This window comes from Taeniopygia guttata, chromosome Z (genome assembly GCF_048771995.1).
Source record: "Taeniopygia guttata chromosome Z, bTaeGut7.mat, whole genome shotgun sequence".
Taxonomy (NCBI): domain Eukaryota; kingdom Metazoa; phylum Chordata; class Aves; order Passeriformes; family Estrildidae; genus Taeniopygia; species Taeniopygia guttata.
In genome coordinates this window covers 75,243,147-75,267,742 of record NC_133063.1, presented here as the reverse complement: position 1 = coordinate 75,267,742, position 24,596 = coordinate 75,243,147, and the positions used below count along the sequence as shown (strand labels likewise).

The 24,596-nt window shown below is 38.6% G+C and overlaps 1 protein-coding gene across 4 annotated transcripts in view; it reads left to right on the top strand.

The window, feature by feature from the left end:
* SLC24A2 (solute carrier family 24 member 2) overlaps positions 1-19,308 on the top strand; it is a 112,499-nt gene extending 93,191 nt beyond the window's left edge. For all 4 annotated transcript variants that reach the window (XM_012577743.5, XM_012577744.5, XM_002191994.7 and 1 more), the window contains 4 exons: positions 3,093-3,224; positions 9,720-9,809; positions 10,234-10,400; positions 12,356-19,308. In XM_012577743.5, the coding sequence (XP_012433197.2) occupies positions 3,093-3,224; positions 9,720-9,809; positions 10,234-10,400; positions 12,356-12,605 (639 nt within the window). In that variant the 3' untranslated portion in view covers positions 12,606-19,308. The remainder of the gene's footprint in view (positions 1-3,092; positions 3,225-9,719; positions 9,810-10,233; positions 10,401-12,355) is intronic.
* The last annotated feature ends 5,288 nt before the right edge of the window (positions 19,309-24,596 follow it).

Below are 24,596 nucleotides of genomic sequence, written 5' to 3'. Positions count from 1 at the left end.
ACATTGCAAGCACAGATTTTTCTGTAGAAAGAGACTGAAATAAAATTATATTTTCAGAAATAGTTTCTATAAACTGTGATAGTGCATATTCAGTATGTACGCAGCTGGAGCCACAGACAGTGCATGGAATCGCTGCCATAAATCTGTGCTGAGTCATTTTCTGTCGCTGCCGCTTAGTCCACAGCATGACACTCTCATTTGTGTGGTTTTAGAGCTGCTGAAATTATTTCTCATTCTTTTCTTCAGCATCACTGGATAATTCAGTATTGCTTTGAAATTCATGGAAGCTAGATCTACAAATATTTTGAACTTCATTACTTCCACTGATTTTTGGAAGGCCAGCATTGAAAATCAGATGCCAAATCCAATTTACAAAATAGGAAAAGAATATCCATTCTGCAACATCTGTAATGTATTCTGGAGTTAAACTAGCAAGAAAAAGTGTTTTGCCTGCACTGTGTGTTTGACCTTGTATTTTGGGGATAGTTGTCTTGGGGAAAGGGATGATGTAAGACAACTGGAAGGAGAAAATATCTGGAACAGATAGATTAAGGTTTCTCAGGAGACATCTGGCAATCTCCAAAAGCAATTCTTTATGGTTCTTTGCTGCACCCACTCATGTTGCCTCTGTGCTCATGCACACCCAGAGGTGTTGATGCAGATATGAAATAGAATAAGGCCCAATGTTGAGCTAGAGTGTGTACTGGTACAGTATTGCATGAACTAACATAGGCATTACTGTCTAGATATTTTTAAGGTCATATGCAAACTCAGACTAACATAAAGTTTTGTTCTGATTAAATATAATTGTTAATCATGGCTAATCGCTAAAGATGGCAATTCAGGAAGTACTTTGCTACTCAATGCTGTTTATGCAGCAGTCACTTAGAAAGCTTTATTCCAGCTAAGTTGGCTGATTGAATTACACAGTGGCCATTCAGAAAGAGTTACCTAGGCAACCTTTCAATTGGTCCTTTTGTGCTCAAATTTTATCTCAGTCATCATATTTCAAAGCTGAGCCTGTGTCTCAGGCTGATTTTTCCCACCCCAAAAGCATCTACCAGAATGGAAGATGAATGGACTTGGGTTTGCGAAGTAGCCTCATAAACTTCTCCTCCAGCATGGTTCCTCTAAAGTCAAGCTTCAGTAGATTTCCAGCAATGAAGCATTATATGTCCATTTCAGTGAAGAGCTGAAAGCTAAAGGAAAAAGTTAGCCTCTTAAGCTGCTCAGGAGCCTCTGAAGTACTGTGCTGAGTGCTACAAATTTTTAAAATGTTTTTAATTATCATAACTGTTATGACATCTTCACTTTACTGTTGTCATACAATAAACTCCCATGTGCAACTTGGGAGTTTCACAAAGTATAGGGGTTAGCAAAATATTGTCGTCCGTTAACATTAACACACAACCCAAAAGTAGCTGAAACTTGTCAGTGTGTCAAGAGGTAAATAGGAGTTTGCTTCCAGTCCATTGATGTCAGGCGATACCTTCATGGTGAAAGATCCCAAGCTAAGAGTTGAGTTTGCTTGTGTAAGTACTGATCAGTTCAGGTAGTTGAATAATCAGAAGTTCACAATAGTGGAATAATCAAGACCAGTTCTTCAAAATTAGCAGTAAATAGAATATTATTAACATTATCAACATATGGTGACATTTCATTAATAACTCTTTTGCTTAGAAAAGAACAACTGCTGTTTAAATGATTGCTTTATATAGCATTGTCATAAGGTTTATGCAAGCAATCTTAATACAGGGCAATAACTGAAAAGAAGCCAGTTATAAATCTACAGGAGGAATAATATGCATATTGTGAAGATGTCTTAATTTTATTATCTTTTTTGCCAAAAATAAAACCCAAAAACACTGTCTGAAGAAGTCATGATATATGATTCACTGGGTCAAACAGTTTTCACTGGGTGCTCTTTTTCAGACTTTTTTAGCTTTCATTATGCTCTCTAAAAATCTTTCCAAGTTTCAACAGCTGTTGCCTTATATACATCTATGTGAAAGTATTATTCAGGCCATTTTTTCAGTTGTCTGATTCTGCAATTTATGTTTAGTTCTGGAGACATCACCTACCTATGGTAACAATTTAAAAGTTATTTTCATACCTGAAAATAACTATACTTGCTCCATTTAAGCAGTCTAAGGAAAGAGAAGTGTGTGGAAGCCAAATGTTTGCTGTCATAGGAGAAGGTTCCTATATGCCTACTCTATAACAGGGATGACAGGTGGGCAGCACATAAATGGAGACTGGGGACTGATATGAAAATCAGTGACACAAATTGGAGAGGAGTGTCTTCAGTTTTAGCACCAAGCTGTTAGGAACACTGCCAGTTGTGACTGGTCTGAACACAGCAGACACAAGGAGAAGCCCTTCCCTTATGTGGACAACCTGGCAACAGTGCTGGGGCCCAGAAAAGCTGGGGCACCCCTGTCCTTGTTGGGCCATCTCCATCCTTATTGTTTTCACAGTTTGAATGGGCAGAGCCCAGTCTTACCCCATCAGCTTAGCACTAGAGCTCCACAGTGCCTGAATTACCTTATCTTACCTTATCTGTGGAGAAGACCATATATACCAATACATGTATGCATAGATATTTAATAGTAAGGTTTCAAGTTACTTGCAAAAGCTTAAGAAGTTGGATATGTGCATACCTCTATATGCACGCATAAAGATGTGTGCGTGTGTGTCTGTGCGCACACACTGGCACATCTCTGCACATGTTCTCTATCTCTTGTCTGCGTGGCCCAGACAAGTCTTAACCACTGACTAGACTAGCCCACGTGCCAAGACAGAGTCATAGGAACACTTGTCAGAGACACCCTGTGCATCCCAAGGGACCACCCCACATTGCCAACAAATAGACATCCTCAGGCAGCCTGTGCTGCAGGGATACCTTGTAGTCAGGCCAAAGTCTTTTTTGGTGTGTCCTGGCTAATGTTGTTAGGTAGGTGTAGTGTTAATGCAATGTTTTCAGATGCCATAGTTCTCCCTGAAACACAACGCAGTCCTTCAATTTCTTTTGAAAGAATCCCTAACTTCATTCTTTCACTTTGATAATCTGCTCACTGGTGCTTTTCTTACAGAGTGAAGAGGATGAGGAGGAGCAGCCTCTCAGCTTGGCCTGGCCTGAAACCCCACGCAAGCAGGTCACCTATCTTCTCGTGTTGCCCATTGTTTTTCCACTGTGGGCTACCCTGCCAGATGTTAGAAAACCTGTAAGTAACTGTTGTAAATCAGTGTGTTCTGCACAAAAGGGTGGCTCTCTAGTTAAATGTCAAAAAAGAACTAGAGCTATTAGGTTTTTCTAATTGTTTCTTTGAAAAAGAGGTCACAACATTAGTGTTCAATTCTTCTAATGGCAAATGGGTGTTTGTGAGAAACTGGCTGGTAAGAGCTCTATAAAGATTATAATTTTATGACTTATACTTCATGATATAAAGTGAATGTCTGAAAAATTCTTTGGGGCCTTCACATTTGTATTTCTGGATCTCTACTGAATACATGAGTGCTGAGTATCTGTCTATCTGCAGCACCCTATAGGGTATGACTGGAAGGCTTTTAGACTGTCTAAATTTTTACTGTAGTTCAAACATAATGATATGCATTTCTCTAAGATTTATGTTCTATTAGACCTTTGTCTTCCATCCATAATCTTGTAATTTTCATACTAGGTTGAGATCTGTAAGTCCTTTCATGGATAAAATACTTGCTAGTTTTGTCCTAAACACAGTAAGGTAAGACTGACATGTTATTGAGGCTTACCACTTTTATACTTATATATACAAATAGACCTGACTGGGAAACCTCATGGAAAGTAAAAGAGAGAGCATCAAGACCTGAAAAAAAAATTAGTGGTGTTTTAATCTCTTTTCCTTTCTGGATCAAAAACGGGTCTAAAACTGCTGCAAGAGAGGCATGCACAGCATGTAAGTTTATAAATCAACACCCTGAATTCTTCTTTCCTCCCCACACACAGTGAAAAAGCTTATCATCCCACACACTGAAAAACTGCAGTTCAGTGCAAGAAGGAAGCTAAAATAAGATCTCTGGCATGTTTTTAGATAAAAACTTCTGAAGGCTATAAAGTGACATTTTCCCTTCTTTCCCTTCTGACACTTTTTTCCTTCCCAATTTTTAAGCTTTCTTTTTCATAAAGATTCCAGAAAACTCTGGAAATCACTTTTGTTACATAACACACAGAACATACTACATGAATGTCAAGATTGTTTATTTCTGAATTTATGCCCTCCTTTCATAATTCAAAACCATCCTTGTAATTTTTTTCATAATTTGATATAAAATGAGCAAGAAATATTTATGGGCATTATTTTGAATTTTGAACATCTGAAGTTCATATGAGTAGACCTGTAGCTTTATCCACTATTCTGTACTATGCAAATTTTTAAAATAATAGTTCTGTAAAGTGAGTACCTTGACAAGTTACCTGCAACTGTATGATGCATGTGATTATTAACACTAGTACCATTCACAACAGAACTCCATGCTAACATCCAGTAGCTAGAGCACCCTGCCATACCACAAAAGATAAACATGGATGTATTCTCCAGATTGGGAAGTTTTAAAAACAGAGCTTTAAAACTCCATTCACTGAAAGTTTATACAGAAAAAAAAAAAAAAAGGTAGTTTGTAATTACATGTAGATTAACAGAAGAGGTAATGGGTGACAAGCTGCTTACTTTGAACATTGCTGTTAAAGAATTAACCGGATGGTTGCATAAACTATCTAACATTTTAAGTATGCTTCATTAATGTATCTTCAAAATATTCTCACTTATTTCTGTGTGCCATCCCCACTAATCCCTTCCTAACAAAAATGATGTCTGCTATCACAACTCAGCATGTCCATCAGAAAACAATTTTCAATGAAAACTGTGAGATAAAAGTTAAAGTAAACCTAAAATAACACTCAACTAGACTTTTTAGATAGGTTTACCATCAGGGGCTTGATTTGCAAGTGTGGTAATTTTAGTCAGAAACCCAAATTCTGCATCAGGATGCTCAGATTAGCATATGCGTATATAAAGTGAATGCTTGTGTGCTACATAGTGATTTGAAAGACCATATGGAGCCTTTGGCATCCTCTGTGGGTGTCCACTTTTTAGTAAGTTCTTATTTCTATCTAGAGTTTTTTTTCTAGTGTATATTTTGTCTCCACAAAAAGGAGATGGTTTCCCTGCATTTATTTGTACTATTCCAAGATACAATTGGTTCCATGAAACCCACAAGCTCTAGAAAAATTATTTTTTAGACAAGGTATCTGGTTCTAAAGTCGGCAAAATCCTGCTGCCTTATTATGCTCTGGTGCATACATATGCAGATTTTTATATACTAAAAGTATATTATGCATTAGTTCAGCTTTCAGCTGAGATGTTTTAATGTGTTTATTACCTTAATAATACCTGCTCACATTAAGCCAGTATATATTAAAATCCTTACTATAACATCAATAATGTTGTTGGCATATCCCAGAGGTATATGTGTGTGCCCTTAGGGAATTTTTTTTCCTGAGGTTTTGCTCAGGTGTTTTGAACAATAATGGCTATTTTTCCTGTACTAATGACTTCTTTCCCCAGTGGCTCTGTAAAGGTCACATTATGTAATTGCCCATCTCCTGGAGTAACAGATATTAAAAGACTGAAAGAAAAATTATGTGACCAAGGTGCCCCAGTAGGTCAGGAGCAGATATTGGCCATCTCCTCTTTTATTATAACCTTACTCCACTGTCCATCCCTGTCCATTACAGGCCAGAAAGATGGCCCTTGGGGCTCCAGTCCTGCCATCACTGGACTCATACAGGGGAGTTCCTTCTGTCTCTGCAAATTCCCATTACAAATGAAGAGCTACAACTTCCATGAACTCTTGTTGCCATACAGAGATGCACTGTTACCAAGGGGACAAGGACAACATGTTCCTGTACAGATCCAGTTAGAAGAGCAGATTCTGAGTAATCAGAGTTAAGCACAGTTAAGTGTGAAAGAAAGATCAAACTTTGCAATGCAGATACATTTATGAACGAGACAAATATGTGAATCATTTAGATTAAAGATGTTGGTAATAATGCTGGCTAAAATCAAAATAGTTACCTTCCAAATTATTCAGCACCTTCCAGGATCAAACTCTCAGAAGAAAAGCCCTCATACCTGGATTATTTTTTGCTACTTATAACCCTGTTTTTCAGACACTGGCATTAGATAAATATATAGAAATATATCAAGAAAAATGTTCTTAAGATAGATGGAATGTTCTTTCTGCTAGACAGGAACACAATCAATCCATCCAATCTACAGTGGAACTACAAAATCCTTTTGCTTTTGTTAAAGGAAAATAGCATATGAACTGAATGAGCCATGGCTTCTCTCATTTATCTGTTACTAGGACCACAAAAGAGCCAATTGCTAATAAACTCTGAACTCAGTCTTTACAAGGCAACCACCACAACAACTACTGAAAAAAGATTGAGAGAAGTATTGCTGTCTGCTGTCTCTGACTAATTCTTCTAGGAAAATACATAGATTTGGCAGCTGTCTGTATTTCAAAGAGCTAGGGAGTAGAAATTACATAAATCTCAAGGGAACGCTGAAACTAGTTACAAAACAAGTGTGGTTATTATTGTTACAGTCTGGAATAAAATCCAGCATACAAAAAAGAATCAGCATTCTGGTTATGGCTTTTTCAGATTTTCATCTATATGCATGTTATAGAGCAGCATCTATGGAGTCCATTTTATTTAATCTCCTGTAAAATGTACAGGCTTTAAATTTTGCCCTTTCTGAATTTAAATGTTCCCCATTTTAAAATAGTTAATTTAAGTGTTAAGTCTATTAAAGTATCTTGGAGCGCTGCTTATCAGTTAATTTTAGTGGGAGAGGATTAGCTAAAACAGGCAAGGAGTACACATGCTGCAAAGTTACTGATTCGTAATTCTTAGCCATCCAAATTCCGTGGGTGTCTGACTCAGATAGCCAGTGTCTCCTTGTTTTGCAAGAACCATTTGATGTATATAATCGCACCATCAGAGAGCTATTACTGACCATCATGGCTCTGGTTGTATTAGTTTTGCTTAAGCCAGTGTATGCTTAAATCTTGAGTATTGTGCAGTGATCATTCAAATTGCATTGCTGCGAGGTGCTCTGCACAGACTGTCACCAGTTCTAAAAAGTTCATTGCTTCATTGTCTCATTAACCATATGTCTTGCCAAAAGATTGGAGCTTTTACAAGGAAGATGAAAAGTGTTGGAAGTTGGAATCCAAGTTAACTACTAGGAATGATGAAAAAAAATGCTAATTGCTTAGTTTTAAAAGAGAAATTGGTATTTAGATTAATTTATTTCTACCACTCTTAATTCTGCTCCCACTGATGTCAGATCATTATAACAGTTATTGATACGTTTCTTTCAAATTGCTTTAAGGACTTCTGTTACCAATGCATATAAAATTTTGGTTTTAAACTTAGAATTCCATCTGAGCAGGTTTTAAAAATCATAAGCTCATTATCATATTTTCTCGTTTGATAGAAATTTAGAACTCTCTTTTGAAAAAGTAGCTCCGTAATGAGTTGAGAAGCAATAAAGAAATAGATCAAGCAAAGTGCTGTGAGTAGTTCTAAAAACAATGCTTGTGACAGTAGTGGAATTTATACGAAAAGGACATTTCCATGTTGTGGTTATTTAAGGTTTAAAACACCTACTGGACCACTTTTACTCCAACAGATGAGCAGTTATTTATATTAAGAGGGAGTTTAGAATCATAGATTCATAAAATGGTTTGGGTTGGATGGGAACCTTAGAGATCATCTAGTTCCAGCCCCCATGACGTTGGCAGGGACACATTTCACTAGGCCAGGTTGCTCAGAGCCCAGTTCAACCTGGCCTTCAACACTGCCAGGGATGGGGCTTTCGCAACTTCTCTGGGCAGCCCGTTCCAGTGTCTCACCATCCTCATAGTAAAGACTTCTTCCTAATGTCCAGTCTAAACCTTCTTTCTTTCTACTTTTCTAGTCCTCTTGTCCCGTCACTACATACTCTTGTGAATAGTTTCTCCTCATCTTTCTTAGAGGCACCTTTCAGGTACAGGAAGAGTGCAATTAGGTCACCCCAAAGTCTTCTCTTCTGCAGGTTCTACAATCTAAATTCTCTTAGCCTTTCCTCACAGAAGATGTGTTTCGTCCCTCCAGTAGTGTTGTTAAATCTGTACCGTATTTAATGTGTGTTCCTGTGTATATTCAGTTGTGAAATTGTATGTCGTGTTAGTCAGCATGCTCAGTTTTCAGGAGGACATTTGGCATTATGCAAAGTATACACAGGGAGTGAGTGAGTGCTCTGTAGCACAGCCGTCAGCTGCACCTGCTGCTGGAGCAGATACAGACCTACTATTTGTCCCATGCTGTAGATGAGTGTGCACAACTGGCATTGCTGACTTTACCCTTATTGTATCAGTTAATGTCCCAAGCTCATTTCCACTATGTCCGCAGAAAGTCTACAGTCTCATTGAGCTACAGACCAGCCTCATTGCTTTCAGGTTCAGCTGGCAAAACATAGTGACATTTTCTGCTTGACCAGCTCTAATGGCCAGCCCAATACATTGATCATCTTTTGGTCTACAGCCACCCTTTGATTCTGTGCTGATCAGTTCCTAAAAGTGAAGCTGTTTCATACAAATGCCTGTTGAGTTTGTTATATAAGGAAAGCTGACTGTGCAGCTCTGTAAACTCCCTAAAAAAATAAGTGTTTATGATGACTTGAAGAATCTGAATCAGAACAAAAGGTATTTTCTCTCCAAAAGTCATACTGAGGGAAAGCCCTGCAATCCCATACACTTCCACAACACCTAGGAATGATCCACAGTCTTAATGAGCCTCCTGGTGCAGTCAGGGCATGATCTGCAATGAAAGGGGGTGGAAAAATTCTGGAATGGAAGTGGATTTAGGACCAAATGAGAAGAAGTTCTGCAGGACTGAGAAGCAGCTGCAAGAGCCATTCAGAGTGGTATAACTTACTTCCACAGGCAGTCCTATTGGTTATTCATGCAAATTTTTAGGACTCTGCTAGTATGTTTTGTATATTTTTATAACATTATAACATTAAATTCTACTAAATGAAGCATGGAAAATATGTGCTTAACTTGTCTTCTATTGAGAAAGTGAGTAGTTTTCACTAGCAGAATAAGTGCCATAATAAATTTTAGGTGTATATGTTTTTAGCTCTGCCAGTTGACAGTCTTTTTTATACTGACTGTGAAATTTGTTGCAAAAAAGTTGCTAATGTAGGAAGGAAAGATACAGGCACCTGATGAAGCGATTTGAAAACATTCATTCTGAAGAAACATGAAATTAATAATAAATTTGGAAGTCAAACCACTGTTGAGCTAAAGACATGCAAACTGGATCATAACAAATTAAGATAAAAATGAAACCAAGAACTTCCCATTCATCATACAACTTCTTAGGAAATCTTATTTGATGACTGAAGCAATTGGAAGAATGAGGCATAGGTACTTATATACCAATGTCAGGGCATCTGTTTCTTACATTTCTTGACAGGTATCTTGATCATCTGATGATGATGAGAACAGTTGATTAGAACAGGCCATCAGAAAAATGAGAAGCCACTCTCATATTGAGAAGCAATTAAGAGTATGGCATGTCACTCTTCAATATAGGTTTTCACTGTTTCTCTTTGTTTCTGTTTCAGACATCAAGAAAATTTTTTCCTATCACGTTTTTTGGCTCTATCAGCTGGATTGCCTTCTTTTCTTACTTGATGGTCTGGTGGGCCCACCAGGTAAGGAGGTGACACTTGCACAAAATAAAAGCCCTGCATTACGTTTTGCACTATAAAAGATAATTTCTAATCAGAGTACATCTATCTCATTCTGAGTGCTGCTTTATTTTGGGAGCTGTAACGATGGATTAAGTAAATCAGTACTCACTAAATGGAAAATAGTTCAGAGAGGTGTTGGTCAGGTTGGCCTGACCACCGGACTTGATCATTCTTGTAACATTAGAGCTGTGAGCAGCTGCCTGTCTATACCTTATACTTCTACTTGAAAGCCTTACCTTTCTGCTAATACATGGGGAAATCCATGAAGATAAGTTATTTCTCTATCTTGCCTGGTATTCTCCAAGCTAGTGGGAAAGTCCAGGACAGTTTAAAACATTCCTTCACTGCAGGACACTTTTTTCTGGTTTTATTTAAACCCTTCTAGGTTGGAGAGACCATTGGTATTACTGAAGAAATCATGGGTTTAACTATTCTAGCTGCTGGCACATCCATTCCTGACCTTATTACCAGTGTTATTGTAGCACGCAAAGGTCTGGGGGACATGGCTGTATCCAGTTCTGTTGGAAGCAACATATTTGACATCACGGTGGGGTAAGTTCTACACCAAGAAAATTGTGTCTTTTGTAAACAAGTCTTTTGTTCTTAGTACATTGCTGTGGTACTGCCCACAAGCAGCAATCTTTAAAAAGGAGAGTAATACAAATAGGAAGCAAAAGTTACTGTGGCAAGTGCTCTAAAGTTTATAGATATCTGCATGAAGAAATGTTATAAATTTGTTGCCTAATCCTTGCTTTAATATGTTACAGAGAGGCTTAGGCAAGGGAATTGCACTTTAAAATTGTATTAGGGCATTGTTCTGAAAAGGAATTTCAAAGCTTTTTATATTTTTGTGATGTTGCTGTTTGCTTTCTGTTACCACTCATTGTGCTTGTACTAGAGCTTTCTTTATAAATGATGATCAAGAACAATTCATTGCCTCTGTGGTATTCAACATATTTGCTGTAATAGCAACAGAAAGTCTTTGTCTTGTGTAACTGGTTTAGGCTGCTGTTGACATGTGATTAATTTTTTTCTCTATACCTGACAAGTCCCAAGTTACAAACAAATTCTCTTTTAACAAAAAGGACCATTTTTATAGCTCTGACAATGTGAAGCTACATGAGATTGTGCAGAAGTTTTCTATTTACACTTCACTGCTTCATGGCAGCTCTAGGGTAATGATTTGTGGCATAATGTTGTAATTCAAATTCTTTTTTTTAACTTTTGAGACCAAGGTAGATCAGGTTCAGAAACAGTGTAATCTGTGCCTTGGTGTTTTAAAAATGTGCAGGAAATCTTTGGTTATTTCTTGCTATCACACACAAACAGAAGAACAGGTCTAGTCATAGTTACAGTGCCAGGCAGCCTGGTTGTAGAAGAGATCCTGGTTTTCACAGCTGAAAATACACCAGCAACTGCACAAAGGTACAAAAAAGGATTCTGAAGTTAAAATATATAGTAAATATAATTTTTACTTTATCTGTTAGCTAATCACAGTAGTGATTAGCTAACAGTAGGAAAACTTGGCCAATTTTCTATTAATCCAGGAGCATTAAGTCTTTGAAATATCTATATGCAGCAAACATATAAAATACATGAAAACCATGTCCTCCTACTTGGAGTACAGAGGATGCATTACAACATTATTTCTCTTTTACAGTGCTTTCTTACTTTTAAAAAAATGTTTAATCTTCCTGGCAATGGACATGGCTTTGTCCTGCACCAGTCTGCTATATTTACAACAGAAATGGCACAGTTGAGCTGTAGAGTGGTGTAGTTATTACTGCAGCTGTAATAAATTATTCTTTCCTGAGCTGCTTATTCAAAGTTTTAATGTTGTGAGCTTCTGACAACTCACTTCATACTTTCTAAGCCTGCTAAGCTCCAATCAGTGTCTTAAATATTTATTTCAGCTTGACATCTTGCAGAGGGATATTGTCTCCTTCTGTGGCGTGAGAGATGAGAAATGAAATGACAACAAACACAGAAATAGAAGTTAAGTTCAAGTTCAATTGAAGTTCACAGTTTAACAGTGGTTTATACAGTAAATGTGGAAAAAGATATTTAAGGGTGAAATTTTGCAGGCAGTGCCTTGCAGAGTGCTGGCTCTTCATGGCAAGGACATGTTTCTTTCCACTCACCTGTCAGGCAGATTCTTGGAAACAGTGTGCAAATAGTTTCTGCAGATAGTGTGAAATCTAAAAACAAACTAAAGGGGTTTTCCTCTTCACAGACAGGATGCCACATGATTTGCCAGCCAAGGGAAAGATAATTCACCAGTATAATTGGTGGAAGAGTGGGGAGTGAAAAATCCCATGTGTTCTCCCCAAGAACTATGAGAAAGCTTACAATTTATATTTATGCAATTATTAGAAGAGTTGAACCTCTTCCTGCCTCACTTTATGCAGGAAGCCTTTGGTTGTGTTTTGATTTGTCACTAGAAACTTCCTAGTGCTCCCTTCTGGACTTCTGCAATGTTTTAAATTAATTTTTCTGTTTCTTAACAGCCTTCCTCTTCCATGGCTCCTGTTCACTGTGGTAAACAGCTTTGCGCCAGTGACAGTCAGCAGCAATGGTCTGTTCTGTGCGATTGTCCTCCTCTTCATCATGCTGCTCTTTGTCATCCTCTCCATTGCTTCCTGCAAGTGGAGGATGAATAAAATCCTGGGTTTCCTCATGTTTGGGCTTTATTTTGTGTTCCTGATTGTCAGCGTCCTTCTGGAGGACAAAGTGATCCAGTGTCCTGTCTCCATCTAGTGGAAAGTGATGTTTCTCTACAGAAAAAAAAAAAAAAAAAAAAAAAGAAAAACCAAAACATATATATTTATTAAAGAAAAGATACATATGTCAAAACAAAACAGCGAAAAGAAACCACAGTGGAAAATTCCAGCAGGAATAACCCATGGATCTGAAAATTTTCTCTTCCTCAATTTTAAGAGTGAAAGAAAGAATGGGATACAAAGGGTCAGCCTCAGAGCTGAAGAACGGCTGCTGCAGGACAGTGCAGTTACGCTGAGTCCGGGTGCACCGAAGGTTCCTCTGCTGCAGAACGTCCTCGCCGCTCAGCACTGGGCACGCGACGTACGCAACACTGACAGTTCTGCTTCTCCTCTGCCTACAGAACCTGCCCACAGACTTCCTGCTCTCTGTAGTAGTATACACAGACACACAGTGTGCTCGGTTCTTAAAGCTTCCAAGAGGAATGCTAATATTAACTTTGTGGAGGCACCACCCCCCACACACCCTGGTACAGGATTTTTCTGATAACCTGCTGAAACTCCTGAGTGGAAAGCATACACCAAGTGATGAGTCACGAACAGGGAAGGGCTGTTATGTCTCTTCATGTAAGTGGATTTATCTGATTTATGCGATTTGTGTGATTTCAGCAAAGCCAGGGAATTCATCAGTGTTTTGATCATCTGCATCACAGGTCCATAAAGGCAATCAGCAGGATGTTAATGGTGTTTTTTTACATCTTGCAAAACTCTTCAGGTTCCAGAAACTCTGGCACTGAAGGAGCCATGATGCCTGACCATTTTGTAACTGGTGCAGATTTTCATTGCATTCTCATGCAAAGACCAGAATGGGGATAATCTTTCTTCTCTAATAGCAACGCAGCATGCAGTGACATCATACAGCTATGTGAACACACCATTTTTTCTAATGCAGCAATATCAACAGTACCAATGGCTTTCAGATGCTGTTATGAGTTTGCCTTTTCATGCCAGAATAAAAAGGCTAATTTGCTTATGCATAGTATTTCATACAGAAAATAGAAGTAGTTATAAAGTGGCAGCCTAATTGCTAAGTGAATATATAATTTATAGGCTTTCACTATTACTTGGAGTATAAGGACCTTCACAGCTACATATAGTTATTGCTGGAAGAGATCTCCAGCTGTTGTATAAAGCTGGGAAGCTCACATTTGCTGTTAGAAATCTTGAAACTAGTTAGGAGAAATACAATTTAAATACAGTGGAGCTGCAGGAAACTTACATGAAAATTCTTCAGTGTTGCTGGAAGTGTACATGTCTAAAGAAAGGAAGGAGTGAAAATGTAACATCCTTTTTCGGAGATACTGAGAGAGAGAAGGTCCAAACCTAGAGCAGAAAAAAACAAGAAGGGAGAAAGCAACCAACTTTCTGTAGTTTGGCTGATTTTTTTTTTTTTTTTTTTTTTAATGAGAGGACTGGAATGAATGTTAAGAAATTATTTATATAATCATCATTTGTTTGTTCAAGTTTTTTGTGCAATTAAGAGTTCATGAAGTTTCAGTGCATTTTTGTGACCTATTTCAGCATTGTTTTATATGTATCTTGTGCTCACAATGGCAATGCCATTCTCACATCTGTGTAACAGAAGTCTCAGCACATTTTGTCTTGTCTGTTTTTCTCTGCTCCACACTATTTGTTTCTCACTCATCCCCTTTTGTCCTCTACTATTTTCCTGTAATATGTGTTGTATGTAACAGTGTATGATTAGAAAGTAAGGACTTGACAGAAAACAATGGTAAAGAAAACAGTACAAAATTCATATTAGGAATGTTAATATTATGTGCTATCATGAAGAAAAAAGTGAGCTGTTAATGAAATAAACGAAGGATACTAGGAGGTGCAATGTCTGCTACTCATGTATTGTCCTAAGTCCTAGCTACATGCAGTATTTGATCTTAACCACACAACAAGCAACGTCTCTTACTTAGGGCTTTTTGGAGTGAGCTTCTCACACTGAGAGCAAAACTTGTCTTTGTATTCAAGATCCTTTACTGGTGCAGAATCCTTACCTGTCTTAACGATAGTGCTGCCCATCTCTAACATTTGTTCCTACGCGATGGAAAGGTGGGTGTATCTACATAACTGTGGTGCCCTCTACTGACAGAATAGCAACCTAAAGCAAGTTCGTAACCCAAAATCTGACCTCAACCAAAACGTGTGCTCCAAAATACAGAGCTGACTCCATAGTACAATCTATTCCAGAGGAGTCACCAGATGCTTTTGTTTCTGATGACAGTGCTCAAAACAGGAAATTATTTCCCAAGTAAGCAGAATCATACATAGGAGTGATCTAAGGGAAGGGCTATGTATGCAGGCGCTTTCAAAATACTGCAATGCCCAGATTCACTGATCTGACATTTCAAATCAAGAAATCAAGAAATGAGACCAGATTTCAAATCAAGAAATCAAGAAATGAGACCAGAGTCCAATCTCTATTTAGTACACGAATTTTTTTTTTTTTTTTTTAACTTCATGCCATCATGGTGTAACAACTCCCACACTGAAAAAAGAAAACTCCTACCTGACCTTCAGAGCTCTAAGGGCATTCTGCTGCACTCAGAGCATCAGCAGCAGAGACTGCTGCCCCACTGAGGGCAGGTAGGGAGTAGACAGTAACTGGCATCAGCAGCTTATAGGAATATGTATACCATTAAGGAAATGTGTCTCATTTCTTTCCCATGTCTGTTTATCCCTGTCACATTTTTATCTAAGAAGGTATTGAAAACAACTCTTCCTTCTCCAGAATAAGACACTTCATGGCTCCCACTGCCTTGTAGCTGTTGGGCAGATCATTTTTCAAATGGCTAAATAACTGTACCAGTGGTACCTCAGATCCAGAGGTAATTGGACATATTTCAGTTGTGTGCCGCTTTCTGCAAAGGCTGTCTGTGAGCAATGTTTATACTTGCCAAGGCACCTTTCTACTGCAGGTCTAAACTGTTTGTGGATTCTTGGATGCTGATGTGCTCTTTGATTACAAGACAACAGCTCTGCTGGCTACTAGAGAAAAAGAGGAGTGGCATGGAGGGAGAAGCTTAGTCCCTTATCCTGTACAGAAGGAATTCAGTCTTAAACTAGAATGTTGAGAAAATAGTCAAAAGCAGCTCATACCCGGTGACTGGTTGTCAGTGAGTTGTCCAGGCTTAATGCTGCCAGAAACACACACACTTGTTGCAATATTCCTATTTTGCAATTTCAGCAAATTTTCCAGCATAAAGAGTTTATCATTGTTCATAATTATTTCAGTGTGGGATCATGAACTCTTCTCAACATTGCACACCTAGAAGTCAAAGTTCTATTTTCTTCAGCCAAAGTTCTGAATGACTTCCCAAGGGATCTGGTCCTTCACACCGCCCAAATTCTACAGCAAGCTGGTTGGTGTTGAAGCCTCTTCCACCTGCTTGTATGCCTGTGCTTACTTACTCAAGTGATCCTGCTGCCTGCATAATCCTTATGAAGTATAAATGAATTAATAGAAAAATTGGCATATATAAAGATCCTGTTCTAGCTTAGCGCTTTCAGGACACCAGCTTAGAAACACAGAATTAAGATAAGTATGCAACTAATCCTCTGTGGCACCATCATCTCTGAATGGAATCAATGTTGAACACAATTTTTTGAAGGGATTTCTGGTAGCATTTGAATAGAATTGTGGTTCAGACTGTAGCCAGTTTTAAAGGTCTTCTGCACTAACTTCATTGGAATTAAATATGAGAATGGGCCCCAAAGGTACAAAATATCACGGGAATTCTACAACCATTTTCTGTTTTCCCTCTGCATAAGCCACCCTAGTCACAGCCTGGTAAAAGCTATAGATTAAAAGTGTGGTGTGAAGATTCTCTCCTTAAGAACTACATGTAGACATGGAAAAGCCTTTCAGCAAAGCTCTATGTATTTTAAATTAACTATTTTACTGAAAGCTAGTGCTTTCTTATAGTGCAGACAGGCTCTTGTGTCTGTATACTTCTGCTTATGTATCCAGTTGATGTGGCTGACTGCATAAACTTCATGAAGCATAAAGCACAGTGGGTGACAAGCAACCTTATCTAGGTGTCATTTGTTTGTAATGGCAATGAACCTAGCATATAATTTCCACATATACTACTCTGAAGTAGTTTATGGTCACTGTCACTCATGGTACTGTTGTGTGTGGATATGAAGGTCCACAAAGTGGTAAATTAAACATGTAGTTAATCCAAGTACAGTGAAAAAAATAGATGCTTAGAAATATTATTAACGTTTGGGTGTTTTTTAAGGGATTATTTCTCTGGTTGTCTTTTACTTCATTACATATTTTGCAAAAAAGGGGATATTCAATGTTTTTTAATTATTATTCTTTCAGCAGTAATTCCTTAAAATAGCATCTTGTGGTCCATATAACTTATGTTCTGAGTCAGGTATGAGTCTGTATGTGATGGTTTCTTTATTTGTAACAAAGAAATAATCCCTCTCTGAGAACTGGCCCAATGAAATACAGAAGAATTCAGCCATTAATCTGTGCAAGATGGAAACTTTTATCTTAGATTCCCATATTTCATAAATGCGTACTTCATAAAGTTACATAACAAACCTAATTGTCCTGGGAGCTATGTACAAAGAGACAAATTACATTTACTTGTATTCTTGGAAAAAATTTTACCTCTTGTAAACAATAATGACACAACTAACTGAGAAAGAGGCATGGTTTGCGAATTGAAGAATTTGCACCTGGAAAAATACTTGCAGAAAGTGAATTTGAGTATCAAATGGGATAGTTTGCACTCAACTCTCAACTTCTCTCAGTGTGGAGAAGAATCCTGCTCCAGTCCTCCAAAAGCCACAGGTTTCATTCCTGGTTGATGTTAAAATTATCCTTCTTGGGTCTGTTGCCGTCAGTTACAGGAATATTGGTGTTGAGATATCTGCCATTTCTGTTGGAACTGGAGAGAGCCACCCCCAAACTGAAGTTTTGCAGTTCAGCACACCCATTAGATGCAGCAGTCACATATGGCTCACAGCTGGGTAGCTCAGACAGGCCATCCTGCAGTGTGTGCTGGGTGTCAGTGTGCAGCATCCCAGGACTTGTCTGCCTGGATGGGTGCAGATAGTTTGGGCCTTCCCCTGCCTATGATCCTGCTTGACCGGATGCAAGCCGCATCTTCTCCACATGGCATGTCACCACATTAGCATGGACTGAGCCCATGCTCCAGCCAGCCAGACATAGGTCAGCCCCAGCCTAGAAGCCATGTAATCCCTTTGAGTGTGGGTAGACCAGGCACAAAATTGGCCATATAATTGCTACATGAGCCATAAGTGAAACAACCCAGGACAAGATAGAGTAATTCAAGATTGGTAAATGAACTGTACATTCATGTAGATTTATTGTAAATTCTCCACTCATGAAACACAAAACCAATCTAAACAATGAAATTTGTACACATTTTTAAAGATTGTGCACTTTACTATTTTATTTTTACTTTATGTCACATAGTTGTCTTAATGCAAAAAGAAGCCATAAAAGAACCCAGAAGACTAGTATGGGGTTTTTAAGTAAGGGGATCATTAATTTCAAAGTAAAAAATCAATTCCATGTCTCTGTTTAAGGTATAATGTCAAATACTGACAAATAAATGTAGAGTAAAGAAGGATCTGGTTTTGCCTTAGAGATGCTGTGAGTAAGTTGGGGGAATTTACTTCTCATACTCTTGAGTTTTCCTGTGGGGCTGTACAAAATGCTGCACACTACCTTTGCAGCAGGGACTCAATCCTGCTACCCTTGTTCACCCCAGGAGAAGGAATAAAATGCTTACAGAATCAGGCTCAATGAGGCAATTAAATAATTCTGCTACTCTGATGTTTTCTCCCACTGAGATCACAGTAAAGGAAGCTCCTTATGTTTTAGTAAGTTTATAAGAGATGCATTGCTTTTGTCAGTTTTTCAAAAATTTTCAGGGTCAGGTTGTCCAATAGAAATCAATCATTTATTTTAATCCCTTATCAAAATTAAGTAATGCCAAAGCATTTCACTTGGTTTTGTGTTAATTTCCATTATCAGGATCTCTGTTGCAGTTTTAATTTTGCAACCCTGATTCTGGGGACTTGACTTACATAAATTAAAATTATTTCTGTCACGTAAGATGGCAAGATCAGGACATGGTATTGTGATGTGAAAATAGCAGTGTGTTATAACTGACAATCAGAGGCTATTTTTGTAATAAAGTGTTTCTAGCATGTTTGTTTCACTTTGTGGTTTTCATTCTCTTATCATCCATCATTTTCAACCTATTGTAAGAAAAATCTGAAGTCCCCCATCTTTACTAATTTCAAACTTTAAAAGTAAAAATACATTTTCATGTATTTTTTATTTTGCAAGTCCAGGCAACCCCCCGAAAATTCCAATTTTTTTCATGTGTTTAAGTGTATGGATCATTATTCACTAGATGATACTCTTGTATCTCTGAATCAGTATATTTTCTGTGAATACAAGTTTGTATATAGTATGAAAGTTACCTTTATTTGTATATAGGCTCTTGGAAATAATCCCTTCTATCAGGGTCCTACTTCACTATCAACAGAATGTTTCACAGTGGCGTGCACACTTTCTCACCTTATCATATTAATACAGAGTTCTTCATATAAATCACTTAATGTAACTGAGTTGTCTAAGTGTGAATAACAATAACAACAATAAATACTAATAAAAAGAATGAAGAGTGTGTCAATTTGCTCAGTATCTTTTGTCTTAATGGTCTTGGGTTTGCTGTTACTCTGAAAATAGTATTTTAACTGCCTTCTCCAGGTTCAGTGATGATCTGCAGTGCTACTCATCATTACTGGTGCTCAAGCTGCACTGCTTGCCTATTGCCGTGTCCCAGTGCCACCTTCTGTATATACACAGAGTAAGGAAATTGCTTGTCTTTCAGTGAGCTTAAAATTTTGTTAGACAAGAATTTCTCATCTACAGCCCAATGTGAATCCAAACTACCTGGAGCTGTGTATGTCTGGAGCCCTGTCATTCTATTCAGGATAAAGTTCCCTTACATTTCATTACTGATACATTTGATCACAAGATGTTTTGAATGCCATTCTTTACTTTGACACCTTGCTTAATCTCCAGTCTATTGTCCTTGCCAGCTGTGCTCTTTTTTTTTTTTTTTTTTTTTTTTTTATTCTGTCCTTGGGTGGTGAATGATGCATTTAAATAAAAGAATGATATTCAATTAATTACAGTAAAATAAAGTCAATAATACTAAAATTTTCTCACAATCACCCAAAATTTCCATCTTCACAAGTTACAAAACATTGCACATGGACATTATTACTTGCTGTATCTCCCACAGTAGCCCCAGGAAGTCACTCTCCACAATGAATTAAGGTCGTTTTTGTGAGGCATCATGCCAATGCTGAAGGTGTGAGCTCAGGAGAGTGGTTTTCTTTCATCTTTAACCTTACTAGAGCCTTAAAAATTTAGATTGGAAACAAAAGAAATTTGCAGATAGCTTAGGAGTTGAGAATGATGATTGCCCTGAGATATCCATGCCTGCCAAACAACAAAAACCAACAAGGTCAAACACATCCTACGAAAACTAAAATTGGTGTAGGCTCTAAGTCACAGAGGCACGTGTGGGATGTTTTGAAATTTAGATTGGAGACAGAGAATTTGTAAAAAGACATTTAATCTTTATCTGAGAAGTGAACATGCAAACATACACACAGAGGTGTTCATAGCTTTGCTCTATGAGTGTGTTTTCTTACCCTACTGCTTGCTAACATTTGATCCCTCCTCAACTGCAGTGACTCTTATAAAATGGAGGATTTCAAATCCTTCAGTGGAACAGTAGGCCTTGATGCTATATGACTGGATTGAGCAGGGAGAAAAGAAAAACATATTATATATCCACCATAATCCTGCCTGGGGGAACAAAGGCAAGTTACCTTATTATGCGTCTACAAGCAAGTACTTCACTGCTTTACCTGTAGTGCTGAAAAAAACATTTACTATTACTTTTTTTCTGTACAAGTAGTCACATTTGGAGTGTTAATTGACAAGGAGAAAAGAAATGTGCATGTTAACAGTGAGTTCAAACTTTCCTTCCCTGGAAAGGCTTCAGAATTTCCCTTTAAAACAAAGAATTCCTTTTCTGTCAACACATACCTCAGAGATACAAATATTTGTGCCAGAAACTTGCAAAGAGTACAGATTTTAGCCCTGAAGTGATGTTTTTTCATCCCTTCATCTCTAATTTATGTAAATTTTCACATCATGGTTTGAACAACACATATATTTTGTGGACAAGGGGGCATTTTTTGGCAGGATGATGAAGTACTAGCAATTAGTTGTAAATCTACAGTATTGCTTCTGAGGCATCAAACCAATTTCTGAGCAATTTCTTGTTAGCTAAATATAAGGATAGTCAGAGAAGCTACCAGCATCCTGCAAGTTTAAAATACTCCAAATAGGATGTTTGAACAACAGTTTTATAATGAATGAAATTTCAAATGAAAAGGTGACCCACAAACCTTTTGGTTTTGCTTGAAATCACTTTTTGCTTGTTCATCAGCAATGATGAGCAAATGCTGGCTCTCAGCTACAACTTTCCACTAACTGCTGCTGAAAATGTGAAACTGCACGTGCTGGCTCTGCTGTGTTGGAGGATTTCCTGCAGTGGCGTTGTGTCAGAGCAAAGACCTGGCTTGGGCTTGCTGACTGAGGCAGAGGAAGCAGAGGAGGAGGGTGGGTGGGAGGGTTTTTGGGCATTGTCTACATGGGAAAACACAACACTTCAGTGGACCTTGTATTTGACACTGTGATCCAGAGAGCAGGGCGGGAGGGAAGACTGAGAAAAACTGACATAAAAATCAGTTACAATTTATGTCTAAAAGGACATATAACAGATAGTTTTCCCTCCTGCCTCTCTGCAGCCCAGTTTAATTTTCCTGTAAAATGAAGGAATACAACCCTGAGTAACATCCTCTAGGAGATGCTGTGTAAGAAGGGAGGTTGGACTCGATGAGCCCACCAGTGATGTCTTCCAACCAAATTCAGTGATTCTGTGAATGGTTTAATGAAATGCTCCCACTGTCCACTCCTCACCCCAACTTATTTCCTATTCTTTGTTACTAACTAGTATGAGGGAAAAGGGAAACTATTCCCAGAATTGTCAAATTCCCTGTGAAGATCTGGACCAGCTCTTGGCATGTACTGCCTGCCTGCCTTGATACCATGCCATAGTGCTGGTCAGAATTTGCCTCTCACAGCAGCAACCAACTCTTGCCAATTTGATAGCTGGATTCTCAAGACTAAGAGACTGTAGTCTGATCCTCTGGAACTAGGATATACTGCTGGCCAAAACTATCTCTAAAGAGTTTCACTGAAGTTCACAAAACACAAGACTGTTGAAGAAAAATTAGTTTCAGTGTTGAAAAATTTAGCTTGTTCCAGCTAACATGCTGTAGGATTCAGCATTTGTGCCTCAGTCAAAAGTATCAGTAAACCCATTTTCTGTTATATTATATAATGAATTTTTGAAAAATTATTCCCTAAAATTCACTTTACTTTCCACTCAGAAGAGTAATTTTCAGCAAAGCTTTTACCAGAAACTGACTAGAGGCAGAAATTGATAAAGGTTCATGATTGTTAATATGCAATTTTTCCGAAAATAAAATTCCTGGATAGCTTTTCCCCACTGCCTGTCCTGCTAAAATCCTATTTAAAACATGCCAGGGTGTTGTCTTGAGAAGAGCTGGTATAAGCACAGTGGAGCCAAATCTTCCCTGTCCTGAGGCCTGTTTTTACTGTCCTGGCTCCCTCTATTCCTATCGTCTCTGTTCATCACATTGCTCAGCATCCAAAAGAATTCTTATCACAAATGGTGCCCCAGCAAGTGGAGGCAGGTGATACTCAGAGTGAGAAGGTCTCAGGACAGGCAAGACCAGTTTGTCCCAGCTGGCACCACAGCTGACAACACTATTAGCTGTCTGTGGTATCACTTGGGAGCTAAACATAGAGTGGCAATGTCAGCTCTGCAGGCACCACCAGGCACCGTGGAAGGAGCAGAGAGCAACTGGCAGAAGCAGGGCACCCTCAGTTGTTTCACAGTGGGTTTGTGCAAAGTCTGGGTGCCAACAGAAAGGTGATGCCATGTACCATACACCTACTGCTTCACCTGCCCTGGTGAGCTCTACCATTCCTGCCCCACAGAAATAAGTTTTCTGGCATGAAGGTACTTTGGCACCTGTACCAACTTGTCTAGAGCTGCTAAAGTAACAGACCTCAACATGCATGCATCCAAGCCTTGTGAGTGGACACTTCTGGGAAAGGGCAAAAGAAAAATCTCATAGTCACCAGGTCTGCCACAAAATCAGGAAGAGGTGAGCACAGTGATCTCCCAAAGAAACAGTAATATTCTAGAATGTCAGGGGAGGTAGGTGGACTGAAACACAAACAGGTCATGTCCTCAGTGCATGGAAGGTGGCTTATCTAGATTAATAACTTGTTCTGGCATGGTTGCTGAAGCTTTCATTTTCTTGGAATTACCTTAATAGCAAAGTGTCTGGTAGCAGGTGTGCTTGCGGACATTTGCAGGCAATTATATCTGCTGACAAGGAGATAGAATAAAACCCTTAATGCAGGAAGAGAGCAAGGCACAGCCAGACAAGGACATTAAGCAGGGCAGTACATCTCATCATGTCCTTGTTCCAAATGTATATTTAGCATTACAGCAGCTGTTCTCCAGTCAAAACCCCTGCTGGCCTTCATTGCAACAAAACCATCCTCCCCTGGGCTGATTTCAATGCTGAATGTTAAAGAATAAGGGCAGTGATAGAGATCATAAAGAGTGCAGTAGTTATTACATTTGCCAATACAGGGCTGGTACCTAAAAAAATCTCTAGGTTTTTCTAGGCTCCTGCACCAGCCCAAGGTACAATAATGAGCAGCTGGGCTTGGATGGAGCTTTGCCTTTCATCGCAGGGACCCATGTAGGGAATGTCTTTTCACTTAACACTCACATGGAGTGAATTTCCTCAGCCCCACCATACACCCCTCAAGAGCTGTGGATTGTATTTTCCTTCTAGACTGAGATTCAACAGATTTCTTTCTGTTCACTATGTGTTCTGGTTGCCATGCCAAGTAATTGAGCGAATCCCATCATTTCCTGGGGAAGGGATGGTGAAGGTCTCTGCACCTCCAGGCGTGCTCCGGGCGAAAGCACACATCTGCTCAACATTCCCAGCTACACAAACCCACTGTGCAACGTGCAGCCTGCCAGCAGGCTGCAGGGAACAACTTGTCCAGACTGGTTGCATCTGAAGGCCTTGCTGATTTTGATTTGTGTTCTGACAAATGAGTCAGCAGCAGAGTCTTTTTTTTTTTTTTTTTGATGTCTTTGAGAAGTTTGTCAAGCTACACAGAAACTTTTCAAGCTACACCAGAAACTGCAAAGGAAAGAGGGTCAATGAACCTCTCTCTCCTACTGGGCTGTTTGGTTTTAATCTCAGTTCATATGCAGCTAATATGAATGAAATAAAAACCAGGAAAGTCAAATTCATATAGGAAAAGTAATTTTATTACCCTAAACTGTACTTCTTCCTCAATTTCACATTTATCTGGGGCAGAGTTAGTCTGAGAGGGCAACACCTTTCTTTGGCACCAGAAAAAGCAGTTTAACCACAACTAGGTAAAATCAAGTGAGTGCATTTAAACAGGCCTTTCTGTGGAATTTGGAGACAATATCTCGGCATGAATTTGTTCTTGGAAGTTTGGCTTTGCATGCTAAGTGAAGATATTGTCACCAAAACTGAAACTCTCCAACAATATTTTTCAGTGTTAGAGAATCAAGACGTTATTTTATTCTGGCCAGGATGTGCAACTGAAATCATTCCATGCTTCTTTACCAGACTTTTCACATACCTATACAGACAAAACCCAATGAAATTCTCATGCATGGATCTTAAATTACACAGTTATTAATATTCAATCTCCTATTTGCTATTG